The sequence below is a fragment of the Paraphaeosphaeria sporulosa genome (genome assembly GCF_001642045.1).
Source record: "Paraphaeosphaeria sporulosa strain AP3s5-JAC2a unplaced genomic scaffold CC84scaffold_8, whole genome shotgun sequence".
Classification (NCBI taxonomy): Eukaryota; Fungi; Ascomycota; class Dothideomycetes; order Pleosporales; family Didymosphaeriaceae; genus Paraphaeosphaeria; species Paraphaeosphaeria sporulosa.
This window is the reverse complement of record NW_017253367.1, coordinates 1,388,296-1,412,612: the sequence shown is the minus strand read 5'-3', so window position 1 is coordinate 1,412,612 and position 24,317 is coordinate 1,388,296. Positions and strand designations below refer to the sequence as shown.

Below are 24,317 nucleotides of genomic sequence, written 5' to 3'. Positions count from 1 at the left end.
ACATATCGATCACTTATAAATATGTTCGCCGGCCTGGAGCCGAGGAAAGATGCAATCCAGTCGGTGCATTTCCACAGACCGTAAGACTTGAGACTTGAGAGAACGCTCCTATGATTGAGCGTCAGCTTAACAAGTTCTACAGGGTTGCGGTAATGCCTTTGTCGGGGCGTACTGACTCAGGATGCCAAATACCAGCACGAACCTTTAGTCTTGGGACGTGCGCATGACCTTGTAGGCAATCCTGCCTTACTGTTTACTGTGGTATCAGGCATAAGTAGTGTACATGGTCCGCGCACTGCAGGGGTGCTGCCAAGATGATCACGCGATGACTCATAATCGCTCTATTGACAAAAATACATCTAATTACCTATAATTACGTACTGAAACGCGTGTACCTTTGTCCTCGCTGCCATCCTGAAGTCATCCTCCTCCCACCCACACAATGTCACCGCCATCAACTCCACCTCGCCATCGATACCTCTCCCGCGACGAGCGCCTGCAAGCGCAAACCCTGCACCTAGCAGGCCATACGCAAACTTTTATCGCCAACCTATTAGGTTTCTCTCGCAGACAAGTCGCCTACGCGATCGCTAGCAACCGCGTCACGCCAAAGAAACGTTCTGGTCGCCCTCGCAAGCTCACCGATGCCCAAGTTGATGAGCTTGAGGCCTATATCAAGTCCTCGCGTACAGCCAGGCAGATGAGCTATCAGGCTCTTGCAGAGGGACCTTTTGCAGAGTGGGAAGTCACACAATATGCTATACGGACTGCTCTACGCAGTAGAGGGTATACACGTCGGGTTGCTCATGCGAAACCTCCCCTAACTGAGAGAAATCGACAGATTAGAGCGACGTGGGCCCAGGAGCACCTCCACTGGAGCGCTGAACAATGGTGGCGTATCCTCTGGAGTGATGAAACCTGGGTTACTGGTGGCAGGCACCGCAAAGTCTGGGTTACTAGGAGACCTGGAGAGGAGCTTGATGATACCTGTATAGTTGAAAAGGTATGCAGGAAGCGTGGGTGGATGTTTTGGGGCTGCTTTTCAGGCATTACAAAGGGTCCTTGCCTATTCTGGGAGAAAGAATGGAAGACTATCAATAAGGAGAGCTACTGTGAGAGGATTGTTCCTATTGTTGATGGCTGGTTACGTATGAATCCTACTTTGAGATTCATGCAGGATGGGGCGCCAGGTCACTCTGCTGCGTATACTCGCAATGAGCTTCATGAGCGAGGTATCTATCCTATCTACTGGCCAGCCTTCTCCCCAGACCTCAACCCTATCGAGGCTGTTTGGAATAAGATGAAGGACTATATAGAGCTGCACTACCCTGATCAAGAAGGTGGGAGGCAGCCTACATATGACGCTCTACGGCAGATTGGACAGGAAGCGTGGGACTCGATTTCAGTGCAGGATCTAAGGGAGCTCATTGATAGTATGCCAGCTAGGTGCCAGGCGGTATTAGATGCCGAGGGTGGTTATACAAAGTACTAGAAACCGTATACAAAACAAGACAATACCGGGCTTACGTTACCTGACTCCTGCCAAGCTGCATCCCTGCAGTGCGCGGGCCATGTACACTACTTATGCCTGATACCACAGTATGTTGCTTCCTTCGACTTGGCGGCGCGTATTTGTATCCGAGTGTATTCGCGAGCAGGTGCCAAAATGACTTGAGGGCCCAAACGTACTCTATTATAAAGGTGATCATTTCCTTTGTCTTGAGGATTTCTTGAAAGCTACAACCGTTTAGAGACTACACATAAAGGACAACTGATCCATATGCTCCAGAACACACTAAACTCTAATTTTAGAGAACAGGATCAAAGCATCCAGATGCGAATGCGGGCACTGTATATGGAGCCCTAGAATTAACCAGCTAAGATGAATAGTTCAAGGTAAGTTCGGATACTGAAACGTGAAAGCTAAAAAGACGGCGATCATGTCGCGCTATTTGGAATTGTTCCACAACGCGCGCCCGTGGTGCTGAGCTATGACCTACAGGAAAAAGATCAGTGTCGTTGTAAGATCGGACCAAGGCACAAATTTTCGGCACAGTCGTTGTGCTAGCGGGGCGAGGGGACCCTACAGTAGTAATAGTTAGCACATTGTACCTACTCGAGAGCCAAGCCATCTTTCGGCCGTGCAAATGAAATGTTGAGAAAGTGGTTCGAACGGCCGCACCGTCTGATCTTTTCCTGTCAGAGTTCGAATGTGACAAAAACTAAAAGCCACTTCGAAGCCCGGCTCAAAGAAACCAATTATGGGCTTTTTTTCATTTGGTGAGATTCTTTGCGCAAGAAGAGTATAAATTAGGATTAATCTGGGCGTGCATACTAAAGAAGTGTCTGACAGACCGAAGTGCGCATCTGCGGCAACTTATAGTACTCAAATTCACTGTTCACCTCAACATTGAGCAGGCCGAAAAGTCTTAATTGTACTTCAGTAATCGACGCAATAGCCTCCATACCGGGTATATGTCATGTCCCCCTCTCCTGCTGTATATTACGGTGCCTGATCGACATCTGCTCAATGGAACTTGTTCTGCTCAGCACCGACATCATTTTCCAGGAACACCTCGATCTTATCATTCATCTTATGCCCAATATCGTTACAAAATAGACAAGCGATGATAGCACACACACCAAAACTGAGCGAGCTCAGCGCTGTTGTGCGTAGCCCAATGACATAGCTTTGCGTGAAGGCTGCACCGGCTGCTGCAATGATCTCCGAGTTGATTCCTGGAACTTTGGCTAGGGCATCGGCACCTAGAGGTAGAGCGGCAAGGAGCGCGGACGCGGAGGAAGGATCCAGACCGGCGGCGGCGGCAGCAGCTGGGACTAAGCGGGCGGCATTGGTGGATTGGACGTTGGTCAGAATTGTTGTGTAAACTTATACTTGTTAGAAGAGTAACCTCTAAGCTGTCATAATGCACCACGATAATAGGATAAGGGCCCAGTATTGCGTGTTAGCTTGGGGCAGGCAAATCGTAGGTCGATTGTACTCAGACTTTCGTCCTGGTACTGTAGGCGAACCACATGGGTTTCCAGATTTGAGACCGCCCGTGGCTATCATGTGACTGATCTTGGAGAAGCTTTGCATGGGATACGTACCAGAGATAGCAATCGCACCACCAGCGAATCTCGACACGCCTGCCAATCCACCGGAGATACCCAACTCAACTTGCGGCACACCGAACTGAATGAACGCAATTGACAGATATTGCGCCCATCCGAATCCTGTCATGGACAAGAAGACAAAGGCCAGCATCATGCCTTTTCTCTCAGGGTTGCCAAGTGCAAGAAGCGCACCAAAGACAACCATGACAGTCACCGAAGCAGTGAGAGTCCACTTCCAGTGGCCTATCTTGCTGCCAAATATCGTCAAAAGGGCGGCTCCGAAGCAGAGTCCTGAAAACGTCAGTCATGAACTCAATATCGCGACGAGACGACAATCTCACCCAGGTTCTGCGGCAACGTCAGCAAGATACCATATCTGAAGTCCGTAGTCGCATCCGTGAAGAACACCGAGATCATGGTTGGGTAAATCACATTAGTAGCATAATAGAACATGGTGACCACAAACCCCACGATGAACGGGAATGTCAATTCTCTCCCCTTGTCCCTTGTGAACACATGCGGAGGCGTAAGCGGCTGCTTGAGCGGCGCAAACGTCTCCCACAATGCAAACGCGACGAGACAGGCGAAGCCGCTGACAAGCGTGCCGATGACCTTGGGGTTTTTAGAGGGAAGCGTGGTGGTGTAGACAATGCCGACGAGAATGAGGGTGGCGGCGAGGATGAAGAGGATGGCGCCAACGTAGTCGAGCTCTTTGAGGGCTTGCTTTGTGGGGAGACCTCTGGGGTGCTTCGGAGGGAAGTAGTAGAGATAGAGACCGAGGAAGCTGAAGAAAACGGCGATGGCCGGGGCATAGAATAGCCAGCGCCACTAGAGAGGGAATTAGATGGGTTTCTGATAGTTTGAGAAGATCAACTCACCGAGTCAGCGTTTTGTGCAGCAAAACGACCTGCTACCGGGCCAACTACAACAGCAAAATAAACACCAGCGTCTTCATCTCATTAGCATACAGGGCTATTTTCGACATTTTCGGTCACGTACCAGCAAGCACAATGGCTGCCGCGCGCCACTTGTTGGGCAGTAACTCTGGCAGTGCAAAAGCTGCAAGCTGAGCATTTCCAGCGCCCTATAACACAGTTAGCCTTGGCCATCGAGGCATGCTCGTACACTCACGAATCCAATCAAAGCCATGGCTGCCAACATGGAAGTGTTGTTCTTCGCAGAACCGCCCACAATGAACCCAACGAACATGATGACGTTTCCCGCCACGATGAACCACCTTCGGCCGAACAAGTCACTGTTGGCACCGCAGACCATGAAAGCAATGGTTACAGTCATGGTGTACAAGCTCACGTAGAAGGACGCGGCGCTAGGATCACCAAGTTGGGTGGCGGTTACGGTCTGACATGCGCTGATGGCGGGGACGATCCAGAAACTGATGCCGTAGGAGAGTGCGAGGATCTACTATGTTAGTACGCGCTTCAATGTAAGAATCCTTTTGCCTGAACAATACTTACGGTCACAACGCACCATGTTTTGATTGTGACGTGGTACTGGATATCTGTCTGCGGATGGTGTTCTATTGCTGATTTCTCAACGTCTTTGGTTGTGAAGTCTGCTGGAATTTTCTCTCTATCTGCGGGATTAGACTGCCGCTGCACGTCTGGTTTCTCCTCCAAGGTCGTCATGGTCAAAGATGGATGGAAGTTAAGATGCTGCAAGGAGGTCCTGAGTTGAGTCTGGCAAACCTCGGGTGGGACGCAATCACGGTCTACATAAAGGAATGGGAGAAGTCCTAAAGTTATATCGTCTATACCTTTGAGGCATTGTCGCCTGACATAAACTTTTGCGGCAAGCGCACGCCAATGGCTAGTCCAGCCTTGTACCGCTCTTCTGCACGTTTTACCCTGCTCGTCCGCAAGCTAAGCTGCATCTCAGCGAAGTAGTACATTCTGTTCGGCTATAATTGTGGTACGCAAAGGTTAGCCGAACGTATCGAGTCGAGCTGGCAGGCGCGTGATGAGTTCGCATTGACGATCCTCAAGGATACGCTTTTCCGGCTCCCTATCCCCGGGAAAGCATCGGTCGCAAATGACGCCTGGGGCATGTGGGGATGCTGTTCGTCGGCGAGGACCATGACTTCTCTTGTCGAGAGTCATCGCGAGACCCTTGTTGATGCTGGATGAGTCGCGCGACCTTGGTCAGTAGGATGGAAGAGATTGCGACAACGTTGATACGTCAGCTGAAGGGGTACAGCATGTGTAGGCACGTATAAAGACATCCAAGCTACATTTGAGGTCACAGAAAATATGAGCTACGCTGGACAAGCCTCGGTAGAATGCGAGAGGCTCATCATTGGCGTTGGAAAGGGTCTATGAAGGCTTGCGGTACAACTGTCCCTAATACGGGCTAGCGCGTAGGGTCCCACGACTGCAGCACCTCAGTGTTCACGTCAGGCAAATCTCTCTTGACATCAGCGCGTCAGGTAGAACTGTAGACGACAAGTCGTGATTTGAGCGTGAGATTTGGTCGAGAAGTCGGTGCACATACTGGCTATCGCGATGCTGGGAATGCACAATGGGGTAGATTCCAAGAGTACTCGTCGAGTCTGCTGTTCTCGCATGCAGTGCATGTCGCGCTCCACCGTGATATACATATGCCAATAACGCCCGTCCAATGCATGGTCTTTTAGTGTACACATCCTACAAGCCGTCTCTGCACGGGTCTGCGCCTATCTGAAGCTGGCCTGGCCGGCTATGTCCTTGATCTCCTCGAACTTGGTGCCCATCTTGACAATCGAGTAGCGTATCAGGCGCGGGTCCAGACTCATTGTGCGGCGGAGGGAGTGCTGTGTGCGGGCGCTGGCGTCGAAGCGCATGATGAAGTGGTGGCCGACGTTGTGCGACGACTGCAGCTTCTTCGCGGGCTTGGGCAGGAGGAAGGTGCCCCAGTTGGTGACGCCGCGGACGACGCCGTTCCTCTCGAGGACGATCTTGCCGGCCGTCTTTGCGATTCTGCGGACGGGTCAGAGAGCGCGGCGGCAGGGGGAGAGAGGAGGGCTACTCTTTGACTTCGGAGAGGCGGCCGGGGCGCACCTGCAGCTGTCAGCATCGTCGTCGCATCGCGGGTCGTCGCCGGCGGGGGCTGCGCACCACTCCGATCATTTCGTACAGCATCGTGGCGGGCTGTCGCGTCGGGCGTGTCTGGGGGGTGGACTGGACTGAAGCTGCTCGGAGGGTTGCCCGACGGCCGACGGCCGCGCTGCCATATTTTTCTGCTTCGGTCCTAGCCCCAACGCGGGCGGCCCGCGTCATTCGCTGCTAGCTGGTGGGACAGCTCCAAGCCCGACAGGCACAGCGAGAGCGCGCGAGCGCTGCACCGAATCCTTTCTCCCTCACCCTCCCGCGCCTGCCATTCACTCCCACGCACACACGCACACACAATGGCCGCCCGCTTCTCCGTCGCCCGCGCCGCCCGCCAATTGACCTCGTCTGCCGCCCGCCCGCAGGCTCCCCGTGCGTGCCCGTGGCAGAAGGCCAGCAGCCAGCAGCCGCGGCTATTCACGGTCTCCGCGCAGGGTACGCGCTTTGGTTCCCGCGCAGTCTGGCGAGCGTTGCTGACGGGTGCGCAGTCAAGGAGAAGAAGTACACCGAGGACCACGAGTGGATCGAGGCTTCGGCCGACGGCAAGACGTGTATGTCGCACTGCACTGCGCCCATCTCCCCGCCCGCCGCATGCTCACAGCGCATCCAGTCACGCTCGGAATCTCTGAATACGCCGCAAAGGCCCTCGGCGACGTCGTCTACGTCGAGCTCCCCGAGGTCGACCTGGAAGTCAGCTCGGGCGAGGCCATTGGCGCCGTTGAGTCGGTCAAGTCTGCCTCGGACATTCTCAGCCCCATTGGCGGCACCGTCACCGAAGTCAACGACGCCCTGCAGGAGAAGCCCGGCAACCTGAACAAGGACCCGGAGGGTGACAGCTGGATTGCCAAGATTGCCGTGACCGGCGAGCCTGAGGGCAAGCTCATGACCAAGGCCGAGTACACTGCTTTCACCGAGGACGCATAAACTGCTTTTGTTGTAAACTACAACCTGCACATGAGCCCAGCACTTCAACAAGCTTGCGGCTACCTTTTGAAACTAGATCATGTCCCTGAGAGTTGTACCCAAGAACAGGGCGATGCAGGCTCCCGCGTCGACTTGGACACTGGCGATTTGCTACCAGGTCGATACGAGAGGCACGCAGACACATGAGTCACCCTAGGGTCAACTTGATCGTCTCGGATTAGTGCAACTGCAGGCTTCAATTTGACCTTCGCATTGAGACGAAGGCCAGTCTATGTTTACAAACAAATAAGAAATGTACATAAAACTTTTTGCGACCCCGCCACCATCTACTCTTCGTCCTGCGCAATCTTGATCACCACTTTGCCCCTCGCATGTCCCGTCGCCGTCTTCGCAAACGCTTTCTCAAAGTCCTCCATCTTCCATACACTGTCCACCCACCCCTTGACCAGGCCCTTCTCGATGAACCTCCCTATGGCTGCCAGCTCGCTCCCCCTGCTGTCCATGACGAACCACTCGCTCCTCACACCTGCCGGCTTCCCACCATCGGGTTCCCGAAACCCCGGCGTGACACATATATAGGTGCCGTTGTCCTTGACAGCGTTCCACCCATCCAACATTGCATTCCCGCCCACACAACCAAGCACAAGATCAAACTTTTTCCCTTCCTCTCCTCCGACATACTCCTTCAGGCTCGTCGTCGTGTAGTCAATCACCTCCGCCCCCAAGCCCCTGACGAACTCGTCGTTCCTCCCGGAGGCGGTTCCTGCAACGTACGCCCCCGCGAGCCTTGCGAACTGAATCGCCATCATCCCCACACCCCCAGCCGCGCCCAGCACAAGCACCCTCTTCCCCTTGGCCAGCTCCGCGCCCTGGATTTCCCCCGCATCCGTGACACGCGGCACGCTCGCAGGCGCATAACTGCCGGTCAACAACCCCTTCTCAAAGACAGCCTGCCACGCCGTCAACGCGCTCATTGGAATCGCCGACGCGTCCTCCAGCCCCAGCCCCTCGGGCACCAGCGCGGCTTCCGACGGCAAGAGCGTTGCGTACTCGCGCGCCGTCCCTTCGCGCCCGGCGTGCACACGGCCAAAGACCGCGTCTCCGACCTTGAACGGCGAGCCTGCGACCTCGGTCACGACAGTTCCGCTGACGTCGTAGCAAGGGACGTGGAGTGTGGGCCAGTCGACGAAGGGAGCCCAGGTCAGCTCGCCGTTCGTTATGGCAGTGCTGTGAACTTTGATCACGTGGCCATCGTGAGGGGACGGCGTCTGGGCGGCAGACGTGAAAGACAGGGCGTCTGTGGTGGTGTTGAAGATTACGGCCTTTTGCTGCTGGGGTAGGTTGGACATTGCGATAGAGTCGGGTCTGCTTCTAGGTTTCGTTTTGATTGAGCGTTGGCTTGAACAAGGATTGCAGATTCGTCTTAGTATGCTGTGGTAAAGCGGCCTGTCTCAACTCTCTACCTTTTCGTATTTATACGCACTCTGAGCACTCTGAGCCTGCTCGAAACACTAAGTTTCCGTGCCATCCACCGCCGAGAGACCGATGACCGACGTGCGACGCATGATGTGCAAAGTCAAGATATAGTAAGCCAGTAGCCACTATCCAGCCAGTGTGATGACGACCTGCGCTATGCACGTCATGCTTTAGGGTTCCGGACTGGTGCTTCAACAAAGAGCGAGTCTGCGGCATGTCGGCTGCCAAGGCTCGGTCTCTCGGATCGTTTTGCCCAACAGGATACACGATACCACAGGACCAAAACGGACAGAACAGTGCAATCCAGACGGTGTGCAGATTTCAGAACGTGTTCAATGTGACTAAGTACGGTTTCATGGCGGGAATCTTTGAATCTATCTCCCTGGGTTTTGCCGGTGATGCAACCCTGCTACGAAAACATATTCTGCCTCGCCTTCTGCTGCCTTGATGAGTCTTCAAACTGATTCTTAGTTAGTGCTTGGATCGGTAAAGTCACGTCTGCTTGCACATACCTCTAGAAATCCGGTCACCTCTACCAGGACCGTGAAGCAGTCCACCAATTCGCTCAAATCCTGTATCAAGACGCCATCCTGTCCAATCCCGGCACCAACATTAACACTTCGCTTGAAAATGGCGACCATACTGTGTCTGCTCTCTTTCAGAAATTCGCGAGCCGCAAAAACCGTCTGATCATTCTGGCGTCCACGCGCCAGCACCGCGGCGTTGATGACACGCAGCACAGCAAGCATGAGCTCGTAGTACTTCTTAAGCGCGTCGGGGTCGTCGAATTCGAGACCAATATCTGGATCCACACCGAAGATGCCCGATTCACGGGTGGAAGGGAATAAGCCCGCATTGAGTACAGATGTGGCGCCAGCATGGGTTTGGCAGATCCGGAGGAGAAGTGCAAGGCTGGCATCGTAGTAAGACAGTAGTACAGCTACTTGAGGCCCGGTGGCTGCTTTGAGTTCCTCAGGTATGTGTTTGATATTGTCGACGAGCACGCCAGTGAAATTCAGCGAGCCGAATGTGTCTAGCATGTATTTGGATTCCTGTCGAGTGGCTACTGCGACGAGCGCGTTAAGCAGAAGCAAAGCCGAGATGCGGCACGTCCGTTCGCCGCTGTATGCATCGTCGCATACTACCTCCAAAAGCTGGCTGCCACAGTTCTTAATTGTAGTCAGCGTATGCCGTCCCAGCAGTGAGCCTCTGGTGGCCTTCTCGAAGGTGCCATGGATATAGCGAAAGCAGATTTGGTAGCAATACTCGCGGAGACGAGGGGTTGATATAGGGCTGTAGACTCCAGCCAGAGCTGCGCGGAAGAGCTGCGAGAGCCGGTCGTTGGCCAGATCGCCATTCCTTGTATTTTCGAATGCGCTGGATTTGAGGTCTATCTTTTCAATGAGAGTTTCTGAAAGACTGGCTAGCTGCAATGCTGTGTCTATGTCGGTTCCGTACGAAAGCTCGAGCTTCGGGAGGATAACCTGTAACGCTTGGAGGATGAATGCTGTTCGTTCGCTGTCATCGAATTCACCTGCGTGAAGTGTAACGATCAACAGCTGGACCCAAGATCGCAGAATGTCTTTGTGATAGCGAGCAAGCTGTGTGCGACGGTTCCAGTCCTCAAAGAGCTCGAGCAGCATGTCGCCCTCTTGTACTCTCTTGATCTCTTCCTCGCCATCCAGACCTTCAAACTTTCTCCAGTATTTCATCTTCAGTAGCATGACCTGTTCCAAAAGTGGTATTGAATACATGGCAACACCGTCCTTTGTGTCCTGACAGGATGTCAGATTGACTCCGAGGAAGAATTCATGGTGCATTTCGCCTGGCTCGGGGTAGGACAGCTCCATGAAATCAAACAGGTTGAAGATGTCAGCGGTGCGTACAGGATCTTCGCCGGGTCGTATAGCTGTGCCGAGCAAAAGGGACTGAATCCTAGTTTTCAAGCTAAAAAGCCCTTCTTTTACACTGTATCTCAACTCTCGAGACTCGTAGTCCAGAAACGCGGCGCGACGCTGCAGGAAAAGCTGGAGCGCAAAGGCTGGTTGACCGATGAAGAATGACGACATCGTGCCCGCCGCAACCTCCTCGAGGCCCTGCTGAAGCGACATTCCATCCCAGAGGGTGCGTAGGTCAACGACTTGGAGGCGCATCGCCTCCTCAAAAGGCATACCGAATTCCCGCATCTGCTCCATGACGATGCTACCGGTCAATGGTGATCTCCATAGCCGTTGAAGGATTTCCCAGCATTTAGTCTTGATAACGGACATCCACGCAATGTGATTACCACCATCTTCAGCAGGATAGTGGTAAGCAAGTAGTAGTATTGCATGGAAAAGAGAACTTTCGTTGTCGAACAGGCTGTCGGGGGCAACTTTAACCGTGTTGTTTTCGCAAGACAAGCCGAGGAGGATATGGGCAATTGTAGGCCTTTGAGACACAGCGATGAGGCAGCTGTTGAGGAACTCGAGGATGCGGAGCTTGATAATATAGCCAGGTGCTTCTTGCAGAGCGTCAAGCTCATCCACATTAAACTTCAGAAGGCTGGCCAATGACCGACCAATACGTTCAGCTTCGTTGTCCTTTTCGAGTATACCAACGATCTTGCTACGACCAGTACGTTGTCCAAAGCTGGCTGGAGATACTGCAAGCTTGCGCGATGATGCCATCTTTTCCAGAAGTTGGAGAGAGGCTATTGTAAGCGACTCGTGCCCGGTGCCGCAGTAAAGGCCAAGATCGACAATGATTTGGAGGTTATTGAGAACAGCATCCTCAAATGAAGCCAGCGAAAGATTCGAAACAGGTGTACGCTGCATCAAGTTTTGCTGCTTCAGCAGCGGCCGCACAATGTCCAAGTAAGTGGCCTGCAATTTCATGACAAGGTCCATCACCTCTATGCTCAACATCAACGATTGAACTAATGGTGAATCGGCGGGAGCGGCATCGACTTCAGCAACGTTGTGATGTGATGATGCGAAGAGAGCCCTAATGACCTTGTCGTTGAAAAGCCATTCCATTACCCTTGTGAAAGGATGTAGGGTAACGTACGCAGCCAGAGACGAAGTTTCGATGACTTCGTCGACCGGGATGTTCGACTTGTTAGCAAAGACAACCAGGTTCTCGTTGAAAGTTTGCAAGCAGGTAACCATGAATCTCAGACAAGTCCATCTCAGCACATGCCGCTGCAATGGGTCCTGTACTTCCGGGCTTCTGTCTGCAAATACTCGCTGCATGACAAAATCAATGTAGTTCTCTATACCAGGAATGCGTCGATTCGAGCCCAGAGATTCTGGGAACGGAAGACTGTCGTTCAGCGTGTCGTTGTCCGGATAAGGCTCAACTAAAGCCTGTAAAAGGCGGATGAACGCAATCGACTCGTCGTACCCATCAGCAAGCGTAGCCCAGAACTCATCACGGGGGCTGGGATTTAGAGCGCTAGATTGCTTCGAGCTGACATAGAACCCGGAAATTGTCCACTCGTCCAAAGTGTTCCACGTTGCGGTTGACCGTTCTTTGCCCTTGCCCACAAGTAAGGCCGATGCGGCATCAAATGCGGCTGCGCGAAGACCAGTGACCACTTTGTCAGTGCACAGCCCAAAGCAGATACCTGCCAGGTTGTATTCTGGATGCTCTAGGAGATAATGGCGCGCCAACGCAGACTCACGGCAGAGGTGGGCCAGCAAACGCAGATAGCTCTCAAGCATCGTTGCACTTTCAGGTTCCACGATCTGGTCCACGGCATGCTGTGACGGTGCATACAAGCCGCCTTGTATGGTCTTCTTCGGCTCGTGAATGTTGAGCTGGAATTCGATCAGCTCACTGAATATGTGCGTATAACTGAGAGAGCTAGTCCTGCGAATCTTCCCTGTAGAGGAGGCTCCTTCTTCCAGCAAAAAGCGGTGTGCAGAGTCGGCATTCGCGTTTCCGGTGGAGATGGCGCGGAGCATCTCGCAAAACATGGCAATCCGTGGCGTGGGCTGACGTTTGGCGGCCCACTGAAGGAAACCGTAGAGATTGCTTTCCTTGTCGGACCAGAAATCTTCAGCGGCATCTGGTGAACCATCATATGCATATGAGACCACGACAAGGAATCGCTCGAGATGTAAAGGATATTCTCCCGTGGACTGTTGGAAATGTAGTTGCAGGCGCCTCCGCTGGTCGTCTTCTTCCGCTTTCAGCTTTCGCAGCGTATCGGGCATGTTGGTAATGAAGGAATCGACAAAAAATTGCAATTGTTCCGTGACGAGTATCCGGAAAAAATCTTCAGGCTGAGGTGAATCAGGAGCCAACACGGCCGCATCCTGCAACAATGACGATATCATGCTAGTTTTCTGGGGGTCGTACCAACGCGTCGGTCGCACGTCTTGGCTGAAGGAGAGCATGAAATGGAATGCGCCGTCGTCGAGGGTACGCATGAAAGCCTCGGAGCGAGCAATGGCTTCTTGGTCAAAATCCACACCATTGAGATCAACATCCTGATGGTTCGGATCCGTGTATCGCCCACTGTACTCGGCCAACCACCAAGCCAACGTCGCTGCATGCAAGCTCCGTTGTGCCCATGGCTCATTATCTCTGGCAGCAAGCAGCGAGCTGTGCAGCGCTCGCGCATCCCTGGTCACCGTGTTCGCCTCGGAGGCAATGTGTGCGATAAGGCGCATCAGGACTGGGACGTAGTGAATTGTTATGAGATCATGTTTGTCGATGGTCTTTGCTCGCGCGATGAGCGCCTTAAGGTTTTCCATGTTGGCGAATCCTTTTCTAACCATGTGCGTGCAAATGGCAGCGAGGTTTTCGTGCTGGCGGGTGAGACTCTGTAGCTGGTATGTCATGACCTCATTGAAGCTCGCAGATTGAGACTGGCCAACAACTTGGGCACTCTGGAGGCGCTCTGCAATCTTTTGAAGCCATTTCTCGATGTCGCCCATGCTCTCCAGGCACTTTCCCCAAAACTGGTACGCCGAAGCGAAGTTGTTGGTTCCATGTACGCCTACGATGAGGTCGACAGCTAATTGCAGCCTGTCCTCTTGGGCAGTCTCGTCTTCGCTGCTGTCGAGCGCCGCCTTCATCAAGATACGCAGGCACAGGAGGATGTATTCGCGGTGCCGATGGAAGCGGATGATGGCAGTCTGCGCCTGCGGGCGGTCGAGGTCCTGCGCCTCTTGCTGGGCGCCCAGGAAGCATGCAGCAGCTTCCAGCTCGTCCAGGTCCAGCTCTTCGGCGACATTGAGCGCCTCCTGCTTGAACTCGTCGTTCACTTCGTACTCTTCTCCGTCGATGGTGATCTTGCCCGAGCTGAGCGCGTTCCTGCTCTGGTCGTTCTTTCCGCGTTTGTTCACGAGCGCCTTGAGGCTGTCGAGGTGGTCCTCGAGGTTGTGGTACAGGCGATCGAGCACCGGGAGGCGGTTGTCAATGAGGGCGCATAGGTCGCGGTGCAGGGCCTCGAGGGCCTGGAGGCCGTCGTCGTCAGCCATGGGGGATTTGCAGGGGGGCTCTGCGCATCATGCGCGGGGCGAGGCGGGGCGAGGAGCAGGTCGTGGAGGGCGCGGTGCTGTCAAAGATTCCGTCAAACGGTGCTGGACGCGCTTGCGCTTGCGCTTGCTGGGAGCTCGGACGCGCCTTCCCTTGGCATTCACCCTGCGTGCGGACCCCCGAGGGCAGGCGCGTCCGGCGTCTGGCGGGGCACCACTACGCGCACCACGTCCACCTGCACTGCACTCCAGCTGGCCGGCAGAGGCTGGGTGATGCTCTCCACTCGCTGCCCAACTCGCCCGGGAGTGCACTGCGCGCGGCCGCTAGCATGGGCGTCACCAGCATCCAGGACGCGAAGGGTAAGACACTGGGCCGGGCGTCGCACGGCTGGGCTGGGCTGACGGCTCGCAGTTTTGATCGCGTCGACCAAAGTCAAGGAGCGCGGCGCCGGCCTCAAGGACCTGATCCACATCCTGAAGCACAACCATGGCAAGGCGAGCCTCGAGACCATCACCAACAAGGCGTACCTGGCGCTGTGTGAGACGCTCTTCCAGTGCCTGCGCGACGAGCGCTCGACGTACCAGCACCACCTCGCCGGCAGGACCAAGTCGGCCCAGACCCACGCGAACCTCCTCCAGCTCGCCGCCGTTGCCCTGCGCCATGTCATCAACTCGGCGCTGCGCACCATCAAGGCCACCACCGTCGAGCTGATCGTCGAGACCATCATCGAACTGCTGCCCGACAAGAACGGGAGGTTTCTCGGTCCTCTCGACGAGCTCCCCAAAGCCCTCCGCGCACTGTTAGAATACCAGCCCCATGTAGAGCGCATGTCGCACGACTGCTGGCACGACACTGTCCAGTTCTGCACCGAGTCTCTGTCCACCATCTTCGCTGTCGCAGAAGAAGAGCCGCACGACAGCTGGGAAACCACCGTCTCTAGTCGCGCTCGAACCCCCTTTGAGTCCACCGACGGCGCACCGAGGCCCAGTCTGCGAGGCAATGACAGCGCACCAAGAGCCACCCCACGGGGCACCGCGTCGCGTAGCAGACGCTATACTGACGGACAGACGATTACGGCTGAAGACCTAGTTCAATGCCTGCACATGCTTGCGAAGGCTTCTAATGCCCCTATCTTATCCTGCGCACATGCTATTCTTGATGCCCTCATCGCGTTTCTTCAGAAGAAGACGGGCCGTGGAACTCCCGCGGCGCTTGCAGCAATCAATGCCATATTGCCTCGCGTCATATTGTCCAAATCCCAACTCAGTGAACAAGTCATCAGGGAGCTCCTCCCGCTGTTAAGATCGCTGTGGTCTGACCCTGTCATAAGGGACGAGGTCATGATTACCTTGACTTACGTCGAAGCACACCTTCGACACCTTGTGGCTACTGACAGTGATGGTGTACTTAGTCTCGATGCAGAAGCGCTTGTTGAAGCCTTCTACAGCGACTACAGGCGCAGACAGGAGACCACAGCGCATCAGTTTCTAGAGGAGGATTATCTCTGCTTTCGCAAAGCAGGTGGAGTGGCTGCCAACGTTCATCCGCTGTCGACGCACACGTTTTCCATGGATACTGAGAACGTCCGTTACGAGTCCTTGTGGGCTACAGTCGCGTATATCGCAAAGCTATCCGCCATGCTGGATGGTAGAAAACACAAGCTGGCCCGTGGAAATGACCGTGATGATGAACTAGCCACGAAGCGTCATCGCATTACCCACCATTTTGATGAATACCTTCGACATGTCTCCGAGACTCGTTCCAACGCTAAACGGTCTGCCCTCCAAGTTCTTGCATTCATGGTGCAGGAAATTCCACTTGATGAGGACCAGATTTTGGCTCTATTGGACAAGCTAACTGTGATAATCTCGGCTGAGAACTCCGTACACTCGTCCTGGGCCATGATTGCACTAGCAGCGTAAGTCGTCTTACTCAAGCTTGTGATTGAAATCTGACGTGAACAGAATCGCTTGCCAGCAGCAGGCTACCAAAGATGCGCTGAAGCCCTACTGGTCTTCAGTCTGGCAATCTGCAACTCGAGCCGTTACGTCTCTATCCTCGTGTCGTGCAGCCTGCCATTTGATGGATGTGTTGTTGAAACTCGACGTTGTCTCTTTCTCAACCGTCACCGCTAGTGTACAAAACATGCTGTTCTCGATTGAACTCAGTGGACCAGCATTACTTACAGAGACAAGCGCGGCTTTCATGACTACATTGATCCGTGAGAGGGTCAAGGAGAACCCTACTAGTCACGATGTGACCGCTGAAAGGATTCTCAATTGGCTGTTTGGCAAATGGACCCCACGTAAGCACCTGCGTGAACTCATCGGTGACTGGCTAACCAAATGAACAGACCTTTGGGCAGAACGAACGTCGACTTCTCTCAACGCACATCATTGCGATGCTCGTGACATACTCTCTCTGCTACATGCGTGTCTGGATCGTTCTGTCGCTTCTGTACGACCTGCCGTTTTCCAGATTCTTGGGCCCATAGCCCAAGCTCGTCTACGAATCGCTAATTTCGCCGACCTTTCTGCGTATCTTCTACTCCTTGAGCCTCAAGAGAAATTTATCCGAGAGCTGACACTAGCATCTGGTGCTGTCAACTCTACTCCATCGAGTTGCGCCATTCAACTTGAGGGCCGCATAGTGAACTTCTGCATAAGTGAGCTAGAGCGGACCAAGTCACGGTGGAAAGATATGTCACAACAAAATCCACAAGGTATTACTTCAAACATGTGGCGCGTTATCACCAATTTTTGCGTTGTCACGGCGGCGCTGAGCGCTTTGCTTCACCGCAACGACCGTCCTGTAGCGGCACTAGATGCTGCTACAGACAGTGCCGCACAATCGTTAAGTCACTTGCTCGCCAAACCTCAGACTGAGCAATACAAGATGGAAGCGGTTCTCGAGACGTGCGCTGCCAGCCTGCCCGATATCACCTCTATAACAACTCTCTCCTCCACTGTTTTTCATGAGGCTGGTGTTTCATATTTGGCAACGCACCTGCGTCGTGCTCTTAACAGCAGGCAGGAGACCAAGCGATCTTTTTACGCTGAAGATGAGGATCTCATGGATCTTGATGGTGGTATGGATTCGCAAATGTCCAATGGTACATCTACAAATGAAGTCGAGGTGCCACGCCACGACCTTCAGGCTTCCGGAGAAGCAGGCGCACTGCACGCATGCAGTGCTACCTATCTCCACCTTATCTCGTCGGTGGGTGATCAGCTCGAGGATGAACGAGATACAATACCTGCCGAGTTCATTGAGCACTTGGTTTCTAAATCACAGTCTGACTTGCTCCGTTCTCGACAACTACTCAAGGGGATACTGTGTGGTCACTTCCATATGTCAGCAGCCGATTGCCTCAAACTCTTGGAAAAGCTTATGGAAGCTTTGATTGATCCAACTGCGCGAGAATACAACTCATCGGAAGTAGCCAATTGCATGATGGTTGAAACTCTGGTCGGAATGACAAAAGTGTGGAACTCAGAACCCATCGATCAGGAATCAGAGGAAGTTCAAGAGCAGACGCAAGCACTGTACGAATATTACACCAGGGACATGGAAAAAAGTGGAGTTCGCGCATCTCCAAGTTTGCAAACACGTGTTGCTGATTTCTTGCACGGTCTGCTATCGTGCTACAATATCTCCAACGACGCGAAGTCGCCATCAGTACGAACAAGACTCTTCCAACTACTATCAAAGGGGGAGATGACTGTCAAATACCACATCGCTAAGAAGCTACCAACCGTTTTCGAGGTATGGTCTCTTTCTACACATGACGATATCTTGCAAGACGTTGACAGCCACCTTCCCGGAGACGGGGAAGACCTGGAAGGCATCGCGATACGTCTGCTTGTTTTATCTAAGCTCGCCTCGCGCTGGCATACTCTGCTCAGGCAGTGTGTGTACCGTATTTTTGCAACCGCTGGTGTTGTTTCTACCGCAGCGCTACATGCAAGCCACTGCATATCTGAAGTGGCGCGTGCTAAGAAACTCGGCGATTCGACGTCATTATTCCGGTTGTTTGCTCCTCAAGTTATCTTCACCTGGCTTGATCGCAAACGGAAGTACGCAGAGATACCATATACGATATTCGGCTACGACTCACTCGCACATTTGCTGCGTGATGTCGAATCAGAGGCTGTCGGACAAGCAATCATGCTTGGCATGGAGTCGGAGGTCGATTACATTGCCCAGGAGCTAGGTGTCAAAGTATCTGAATTGCTCTCAAGGAACATCAGCAAAGCTGCCGCTTACACCATATCCTGGGATACGTGTAGAGGTTCTGGGCGGAACAAAGATTTACCAAGCAACGAACAGCTGTTGTGTAAGCTCATCAGCAAAACCGACCACGAGCAGAAGGTCGGCGGTGACAGAGGCAACATGAAGAATGGCCATGCTACAGGGCCTAAGCATCTATCCTTAGATCAGAAATATTTTGCCCTAGCGCTAGGGCATCTATTCCAGACCGTTGATTACGAAGAGAGGATAAAGAAGTCACTTGAGAAACGTAACTCATCCGACCCCGCTCTCCACGCTTTGACAAGGATGCTCAACAACTCTCAGTCATCTGGAGACTTCAATGTCGGCATCGAACCATCCTTCTCTGCATTCTACCTCCCAGATCAGGTTGACCGGCTCTGCCGCCGCGCATTTGGAGGTATAACAAACTTTTGGAATCCGGCCACGTACACGCTTGTCCTACGGATGCTCCTAGACAGGATTCATCCCGCTCTGGGCTCATTGTACGCCCGATCAATGATCCGCAAGATCCGAATCGTGGTGGCTTTCGCCGGTTCAGTAGCGTACCAAGGATACCCTTTGCAGATGACGCTGCAATCACTAAGGCCCTTCCTTACAGACATTCAGTGTGCAGAAGATACCATCGGCATAATACAATACTTATTCGAGAATGGAATGCAGTACTTGAGCGACAATCTCAGCTTCGTTACTGGCATCGGCTTGTCCATTTTGATCTCACTACGGAGCTTTCTTGGCTCATCCCAGGAGATCATGACGCAGCAATCCCAATATTTGGCTTCTATGGACTCGGCCAAGGTGTTTCATACATGGCTCACGGCCAAACTGAAAGGATATTCCGAGGGTTTAACAGTCAACGATCCATCTTCAGTCAATGCGTTCAAACTCATTACAACAGCGGCTTCCCAGGTACGTCTACAGGGTAATTCCATACGTGACAGTGAAGAAAGTAAGCTCCTGCTCGAAATATTGGAGGACGTTAGATCAGGTCGCAAGCTCTTGAACACAACGTCTCGAGACGTGGCACTCAATTTGCTGTGCCAAGATTTCCAACCAGCATCGACCGCCGCAGAGGACATACTTGGAAATGATATAGATGCTGCGGGGTATGCACCTTTCGTGTGGGATTCGTGTCGTCGTGGCAACGTTGGCCATGGCTATCTTCGTTGGGCGGCACGAGTACTGGGCCGTGCGTTCAGTGCGTTCGGCGGTGTCGAGCGAAGCTCGGCTCATTCGCACCCATGGTCATCACAGGATCCTAACATTAGAGACATTGTAGGCCGAGCCTCGCGAGAAGCTGTTGTCCAAGACATTATAGACATGCTCTACAGCGACGACCGCAATAATGTGAGCTTAGCTGAAGACGCTCTCCGGGTAATAGTCTCTCGACTCTCCAGGCTCCGTCGAGACGAAGCTGACGAGGTGGTACGCAACATTCCCAGCCACTTAGTGGAAGCACTGAAAGGAGATTTGTCGCCATCGACAATTCCGGTGTTACCCAATGAATCATTAGAAGACGCTGTCGCCCCTACATCACATACCAAGGCAGCAGCAGAATGGATCAAGGACCTCGCTATCGCTTTGTGCAATGCTGCCTCTCAAGACCATGTACTCGGTGCGCTTCCCAAACTTCTTGATGGTATGAGTCACATGGCCGATAAACTGTTTCCCTACATCTTACATCTCGTTCTACTCAAGGACGCTGAAGGAGACAGGAAAGTTCGCCAAACCATGTCCGCGGCGATCATGGACTGGTTCTCAAAGCACGAACCGTCACACGTACCATACGTGCGCAGTCTCCTCCAAGCTATCCTGTATCTCCGCAGCCAGCCAATTCCTAGGGAGATGACGAGGGTAGATCGAGACAGGTGGTTAGAGATTGATTGGCTGCGCGCATCGGAAGCCGCCACAAACTGTGGTATGTTTCGTACAGCGTTGATGTTCGCAGAAACATACTCAGGGACACCCACTGTGAAGAGTGTTTCACGGAGGTCATCAATAATGCAGGAGGCTCCTAAGCTGCCTGTCAAATTACAGCTATCCATCTACAAGAACCTGGACGAACCCGACTCATTCTATGGTGTCGATCAAGGCTCCAGTCTTTCATCAGCCATCGAAAGGTTCGATTACGAGGGGGATGGCCTCAGCAGTATGCTATTCCGGGGAGCTCGTTTTGGGAGCCAGATGCGCCGCTCGAATGTTGTGAATGCGACTGATTCGCGCGGCTTCCTCAACAGTTTGATCAAGCTCAACATGGACAGTGTTGCCAATGCCCTGCTTTCCACCGATCAGTTGCGGGACATTGGAGACGAAGCGGTAGAGTACACCTTACATACAGCACGAAAGCTTGGTAAATGGGACATCAAAGCACCAGAGCTCAATCATAGCGAGTCCAGCACTCTATACAAAGCTTTCCAAGGTCTTCACTACGCCACGGGCGAAGCCAGTGCCAAACTCAGCATTGACAACCAACTGCTTGCGACCATGGAGTTTCTGTTCGGGCGCCAAGACTCCACATCGTTGACCAAGATTCGGTTGCGTACTTTAGCAGCATTAACTGAGGCCGACGAGCTCATCAGCTGTGGGAGTCCCGACCAGTTGCTCGATTCCTGGGATCGAGTGAAGGGACGAGAAAAATGGATGCAGACTGGCGAGTAAGTCCAAGATTTGAGGGCCAAGACTTAGGGCAGAGCTGACTAGAACTCAGGTTTGAAGATGTACGTCAGCTGTTGTCGTGCCGGGAGACTCTGTTGAGTGTCATGGGCTCCAATAATGCCCTCCTAGATGCCATACACACACGGGCCGGCACACTTCGCAGCATGGAAGTCGAAGCTCTTGTATCTACTTCGACTATTTGCAGAAGACATGGAGCGCTACAAGAATCCCTCACAAGTGTTACATACCTGAGCGACATCGTACAGGACTGTAAAGCATTTGGACTTGATGTCGAGGCCAGTGCAAAATATGAAGAAGCCAACGTCTTGTGGGACCATGGAGAGCAGGAGAAATCCATAGGCATCCGACAAGAGCTTGTCGATTATGGCAACTTCGACTCCCAGGACAAACAGATAAGCCTTCCGGTGTTATTAGCCAAGCTGGTGAGTCTTTCTGGCTGCGTACGACAGCATTTGCTAAGCTCTTCAGGGTCATCACCTAGCCGAAGCTCGATCGGCAACACCGGAAAAGATCATACAGAACTACTTGAAGCCAGCAATCAGAGAGCTCAAAGGACAAATCCAAGGTCCCGATCCTGGACAAGTCTTCCATGAATTTGCCCTTTTCTGTGATAAACAGCTGCAAAGCCCGGAAGCTGCCGCAGACAGGGACCGTGCAAAATCTATCATGGATCGAAGAGCTCAGGAGATCCAGGATTTTGAGAGACTGATTCGCCAGGAACAAAGCAAGCAGACACGCGAGACTTACAAAAGATCTCACCACAAGGCACACGTCTGGTACAAACTTGACCATGCTGAATATGAGAGGTTACGCAAAGGCCGGGAGGAATTGCTGCGCCAGTGTTTGGAGAACTATCTCCTGTCGCTGCAGGCGAGTGATGAGTACAATAGTGATGCACTCCGGGTGTTCTCGCTTTGGCTGGAGCATTCCGAGACAATGCTTGCGAACTCAGCTGTGCATGCACATATCGACAAAGTTCCCAGTGGGAAATTTGCGCTGCTGATGAACCAGCTGTCATCACGTCTTCAACATGATCGATCCGACTTTCAGAAGTTATTGACCAACCTAGTCTTCCGGATTTGTATAGAGCATCCCTACCATGGCATGCATCAAATATTCGCGATGCAAATGAAGACTGCAAATGTTACGAGAGAAGACGTCATCAGATCAAAAGATGAGGCTGCCAAGTCTCGTCAAAAAGCTGCAGCTTCCCTCGCGGCTGAACTGGCCAAGGACAAACGCTCTTCTATAATTTGGAGTTGTCTATTCCGCTCAAACGAGATCTATCACGCGCTCGCCATGTTCAAAGACGACAAGGAGCAGCGCCAGGGCCGAGACATCTCACTGGATAGATACCCAGAGTCAAAGGCTTTGATGCACAAAGTCCCGACATACAAGGTTCCACCAGCCACTCTTCAAATCGAGGTTCGCGCCGATATGGATTACAGTCATCTTCCTAGAATTGTTAGGTTCAAATCTAGGATGAGCATCGCCAACGGACTGAGCGCACCGAAGATTATCACAGCTATCGGCTCTGATGGGCACACTTACAAGCAGCTGGTAATTATCATCTTCGATATTTCAGAGGCGTTCTAACCTTGTGTACAGTACAAGTCGGGTAACGATGATCTTAGACAAGACGCAATTATGGAGCAAGTATTTGACCAAGTTTCTCGCTTGCTCAAAAAGCATACTGCAACACGGCTGCGGAACCTGGGTATCCGTACCTACAAGGTGCTTCCGCTTTCAACTCGGTCTGGTCTTATGGAGTTCGTGCAGAATACAATCCCGCTTCATGGGTGGTTGATGCCTGCACATGAAAGATACAATCCGCACGACTACAAACCCGATAAATGTAGGAAGGACATTGGAGCGGTTCAGCAAGAAACGCTACAGGCCCGCGTCAAGGTTTGGAATAAGATTGCAGAAAACTTCCATCCTGTGATGCGTTACTTCTTTCTCGAAAGGTTCCAAGATCCAGATGAATGGTTCGAACGCCGCTTAGCATACACTCGGTCTACAGCTGCCATTTCCATCCTAGGCCACGTACTTGGTCTTGGCGACCGCCACTGCCATAACATTCTCCTCGACGAGAAAAGCGGAGAAGTCGTACATATTGACCTGGGTGTCAGTTTCGAAGCTGGACGTGTCCTACCTGTACCGGAGGTTGTACCATTCCGCCTCACCCGCGACCTGGTCGACGGAATGGGTTACACTAAAACCGAAGGCGTGTTCCGCCGCTGCTGTGAGTTCACAATGGACACACTCCGGGAAGAGCGTGAGTCCATAATGACACTCTTGAACGTGCTGCGCTACGATCCTCTCGTCAACTGGAGCGTAACCGCTACCAAGGCAAGACGCATGCAGGAGCAGCAGGACACGAACGCTGCTCAGCGTTCCAACACTGCCGGTCCAGAGCGTACGCCTGTGCCATCTGGTATCTCTGCGACAGACTTGGAGGTGCAAGGGGACGACAAGAAGAAGGATGAGCAGGCGGGTGAGGCTGGGAGGGCTCTCAGTGTCGTGGAGAAGAAGCTGAGCACGACGCTGAGTACGAAGGCGACAGTCAATGAATTGATACAAAGTGCGACTGATGAGCGAAACCTGGCAGTACTTTATATGGGATGGGCTAGTTACGCATAACATCGTCTATTGATGGTTGGCGATGGTCTGGGATTCCAGGTGGCGACGGATGAATGGGGATAGAAGGAGATGTTTACATAGTCAGGCAGTTATCCTGAGAACATATTTCTACACAAACCGGCTCCGGAAATTCAGTATCCAGGATGGGGAATGTGTGGTGCGGAGGGGCCATTCATCGGAAAATGCTGGAAGCCATTCCTCGAAGCTGTCTGTACAAATTCGTCCTCTCGCAAAAGTGCCTAAAGCTGCATGTGGATGCCCTGCAGGCAAGCCATCTAATTAGCCACTGTGAAGTAAGCCAAGTGCGCTTGAGCGTCATAGCTATCTGCCGACCCCGACTCCTCAGCCGGCGTGTGAAGTATCAGCTCGCCAAGCTGTCACTATGTACTAAGTCTTCGACCCGTTCCAATCCGAATGAGAGGTATACCTCTAGCGGTAACTCCGAAGACCTGTTTTAGCTCACCCCCATTTCCCCGCACCCCGCAAAGCCTAGTGCCAGCGCCCTTTCCTCTTCATAACTAGCTCTCAGCGACTTGGACCGGAACGGAGACTTCGACCATGTGAACACGCCATCCCTCCGGAGCCATCCTCCTATCCGATGCGTCATGATCCGAGAAAGAACTGCCGTAGGAGGCTAGAACA

General features: G+C 52.9%; 6 protein-coding genes across 6 annotated transcripts; 2 read left to right on the top strand and 4 right to left on the bottom strand.

Moving 5' to 3' along the window:
* Positions 1-2,382: 2,382 nt before the first annotated feature.
* CC84DRAFT_1151359 (MFS general substrate transporter) lies at positions 2,383-4,763 on the bottom strand (the record flags this gene model as incomplete). The annotated part of the gene is made up of 6 exons (XM_018176742.1): positions 2,383-2,889; positions 3,112-3,408; positions 3,459-3,945; positions 3,996-4,072; positions 4,245-4,536; positions 4,593-4,763. The coding sequence occupies 6 exons, from the start codon at positions 4,761-4,763 to the stop codon at positions 2,528-2,530; spliced, it is 1,686 nt and encodes a 561-aa protein (XP_018033422.1). The 3' UTR covers positions 2,383-2,527.
* Positions 4,764-5,367: 604 nt separating this feature from the next.
* Positions 5,368-6,273, bottom strand: CC84DRAFT_1166823 (37S ribosomal protein Mrp17). The gene is made up of 3 exons (XM_018179059.1): positions 6,228-6,273; positions 6,139-6,170; positions 5,368-6,089 (listed from the first exon to the last, which is right to left on the bottom strand). Exons 1-3 carry the CDS (start codon positions 6,249-6,251, stop codon positions 5,807-5,809), a joined length of 339 nt encoding a protein of 112 aa, XP_018033421.1. The 5' UTR covers positions 6,252-6,273; the 3' UTR covers positions 5,368-5,806.
* A 156-nt stretch (positions 6,274-6,429) lies between these two features.
* CC84DRAFT_1151352 (uncharacterized protein) lies at positions 6,430-7,505 on the top strand. The gene is made up of 3 exons (XM_018176741.1): positions 6,430-6,653; positions 6,707-6,769; positions 6,829-7,505. The coding sequence occupies exons 1-3, from the start codon at positions 6,518-6,520 to the stop codon at positions 7,140-7,142; spliced, it is 513 nt and encodes a 170-aa protein (XP_018033420.1). The 5' UTR covers positions 6,430-6,517; the 3' UTR covers positions 7,143-7,505.
* CC84DRAFT_1198060 (NAD(P)-binding protein) lies at positions 7,469-8,525 on the bottom strand (the record flags this gene model as incomplete). Its single annotated transcript, XM_018181546.1, has 1 exon — positions 7,469-8,525. The coding sequence occupies exon 1, from the start codon at positions 8,489-8,491 to the stop codon at positions 7,469-7,471; it is 1,023 nt and encodes a 340-aa protein (XP_018033419.1). The 5' UTR covers positions 8,492-8,525.
* Positions 8,526-8,759: 234 nt separating this feature from the next.
* CC84DRAFT_953480 (uncharacterized protein) lies at positions 8,760-14,244 on the bottom strand. Its single transcript, XM_018187945.1, has 2 exons — positions 9,131-14,244; positions 8,760-9,078 (listed from the first exon to the last, which is right to left on the bottom strand). The coding sequence occupies exons 1-2, from the start codon at positions 14,087-14,089 to the stop codon at positions 9,028-9,030; spliced, it is 5,010 nt and encodes a 1,669-aa protein (XP_018033418.1). The 5' UTR covers positions 14,090-14,244; the 3' UTR covers positions 8,760-9,027.
* A 21-nt stretch (positions 14,245-14,265) lies between these two features.
* On the top strand, positions 14,266-23,761 carry CC84DRAFT_1125200 (uncharacterized protein). Its single transcript, XM_018175714.1, has 7 exons — positions 14,266-14,446; positions 14,499-16,005; positions 16,052-16,392; positions 16,441-21,010; positions 21,064-21,454; positions 21,501-22,592; positions 22,641-23,761. Exons 1-7 carry the CDS (start codon positions 14,416-14,418, stop codon positions 23,673-23,675), a joined length of 8,967 nt encoding a protein of 2,988 aa, XP_018033417.1. The 5' UTR covers positions 14,266-14,415; the 3' UTR covers positions 23,676-23,761.
* Positions 23,762-24,317: the final 556 nt, after the last annotated feature.

Coding starts and splice junctions, on each gene's coding strand:
- CC84DRAFT_1151352 (XM_018176741.1), top strand. CDS start 6,518: ATGGCCGCCCGCTTCTCCGTCGCCCGCGCCGCCCGCCAATTGACCTCG. Junction 6,654..6,706: donor ATTCACGGTCTCCGCGCAGG/GTACGCGCTTTG, acceptor ACGGGTGCGCAG/TCAAGGAGAAGAAGTACACC. Junction 6,770..6,828: donor TTCGGCCGACGGCAAGACGT/GTATGTCGCACT, acceptor CAGCGCATCCAG/TCACGCTCGGAATCTCTGAA.
- CC84DRAFT_1125200 (XM_018175714.1), top strand. CDS start 14,416: ATGGGCGTCACCAGCATCCAGGACGCGAAGG. Junction 16,006..16,051: donor GCCATGATTGCACTAGCAGC/GTAAGTCGTCTT, acceptor TGACGTGAACAG/AATCGCTTGCCAGCAGCAGG. Junction 22,593..22,640: donor GGCACACTTACAAGCAGCTG/GTAATTATCATC, acceptor CCTTGTGTACAG/TACAAGTCGGGTAACGATGA.
- CC84DRAFT_1166823 (XM_018179059.1), bottom strand. CDS start 6,251: ATGCTGTACGAAATGATCGGAGTG. Junction 6,171..6,227: donor TGTACGAAATGATCGGAGTG/GTGCGCAGCCCC, acceptor TGACAGCTGCAG/GTGCGCCCCGGCCGCCTCTC. Junction 6,090..6,138: donor CGCCTCTCCGAAGTCAAAGA/GTAGCCCTCCTC, acceptor ACCCGTCCGCAG/AATCGCAAAGACGGCCGGCA.
- CC84DRAFT_953480 (XM_018187945.1), bottom strand. CDS start 14,089: ATGGCTGACGACGACGGCCTCCAGGCCCTCGAGGCCCTGCACCGCGAC. Junction 9,079..9,130: donor AGGTGACCGGATTTCTAGAG/GTATGTGCAAGC, acceptor ACTAAGAATCAG/TTTGAAGACTCATCAAGGCA.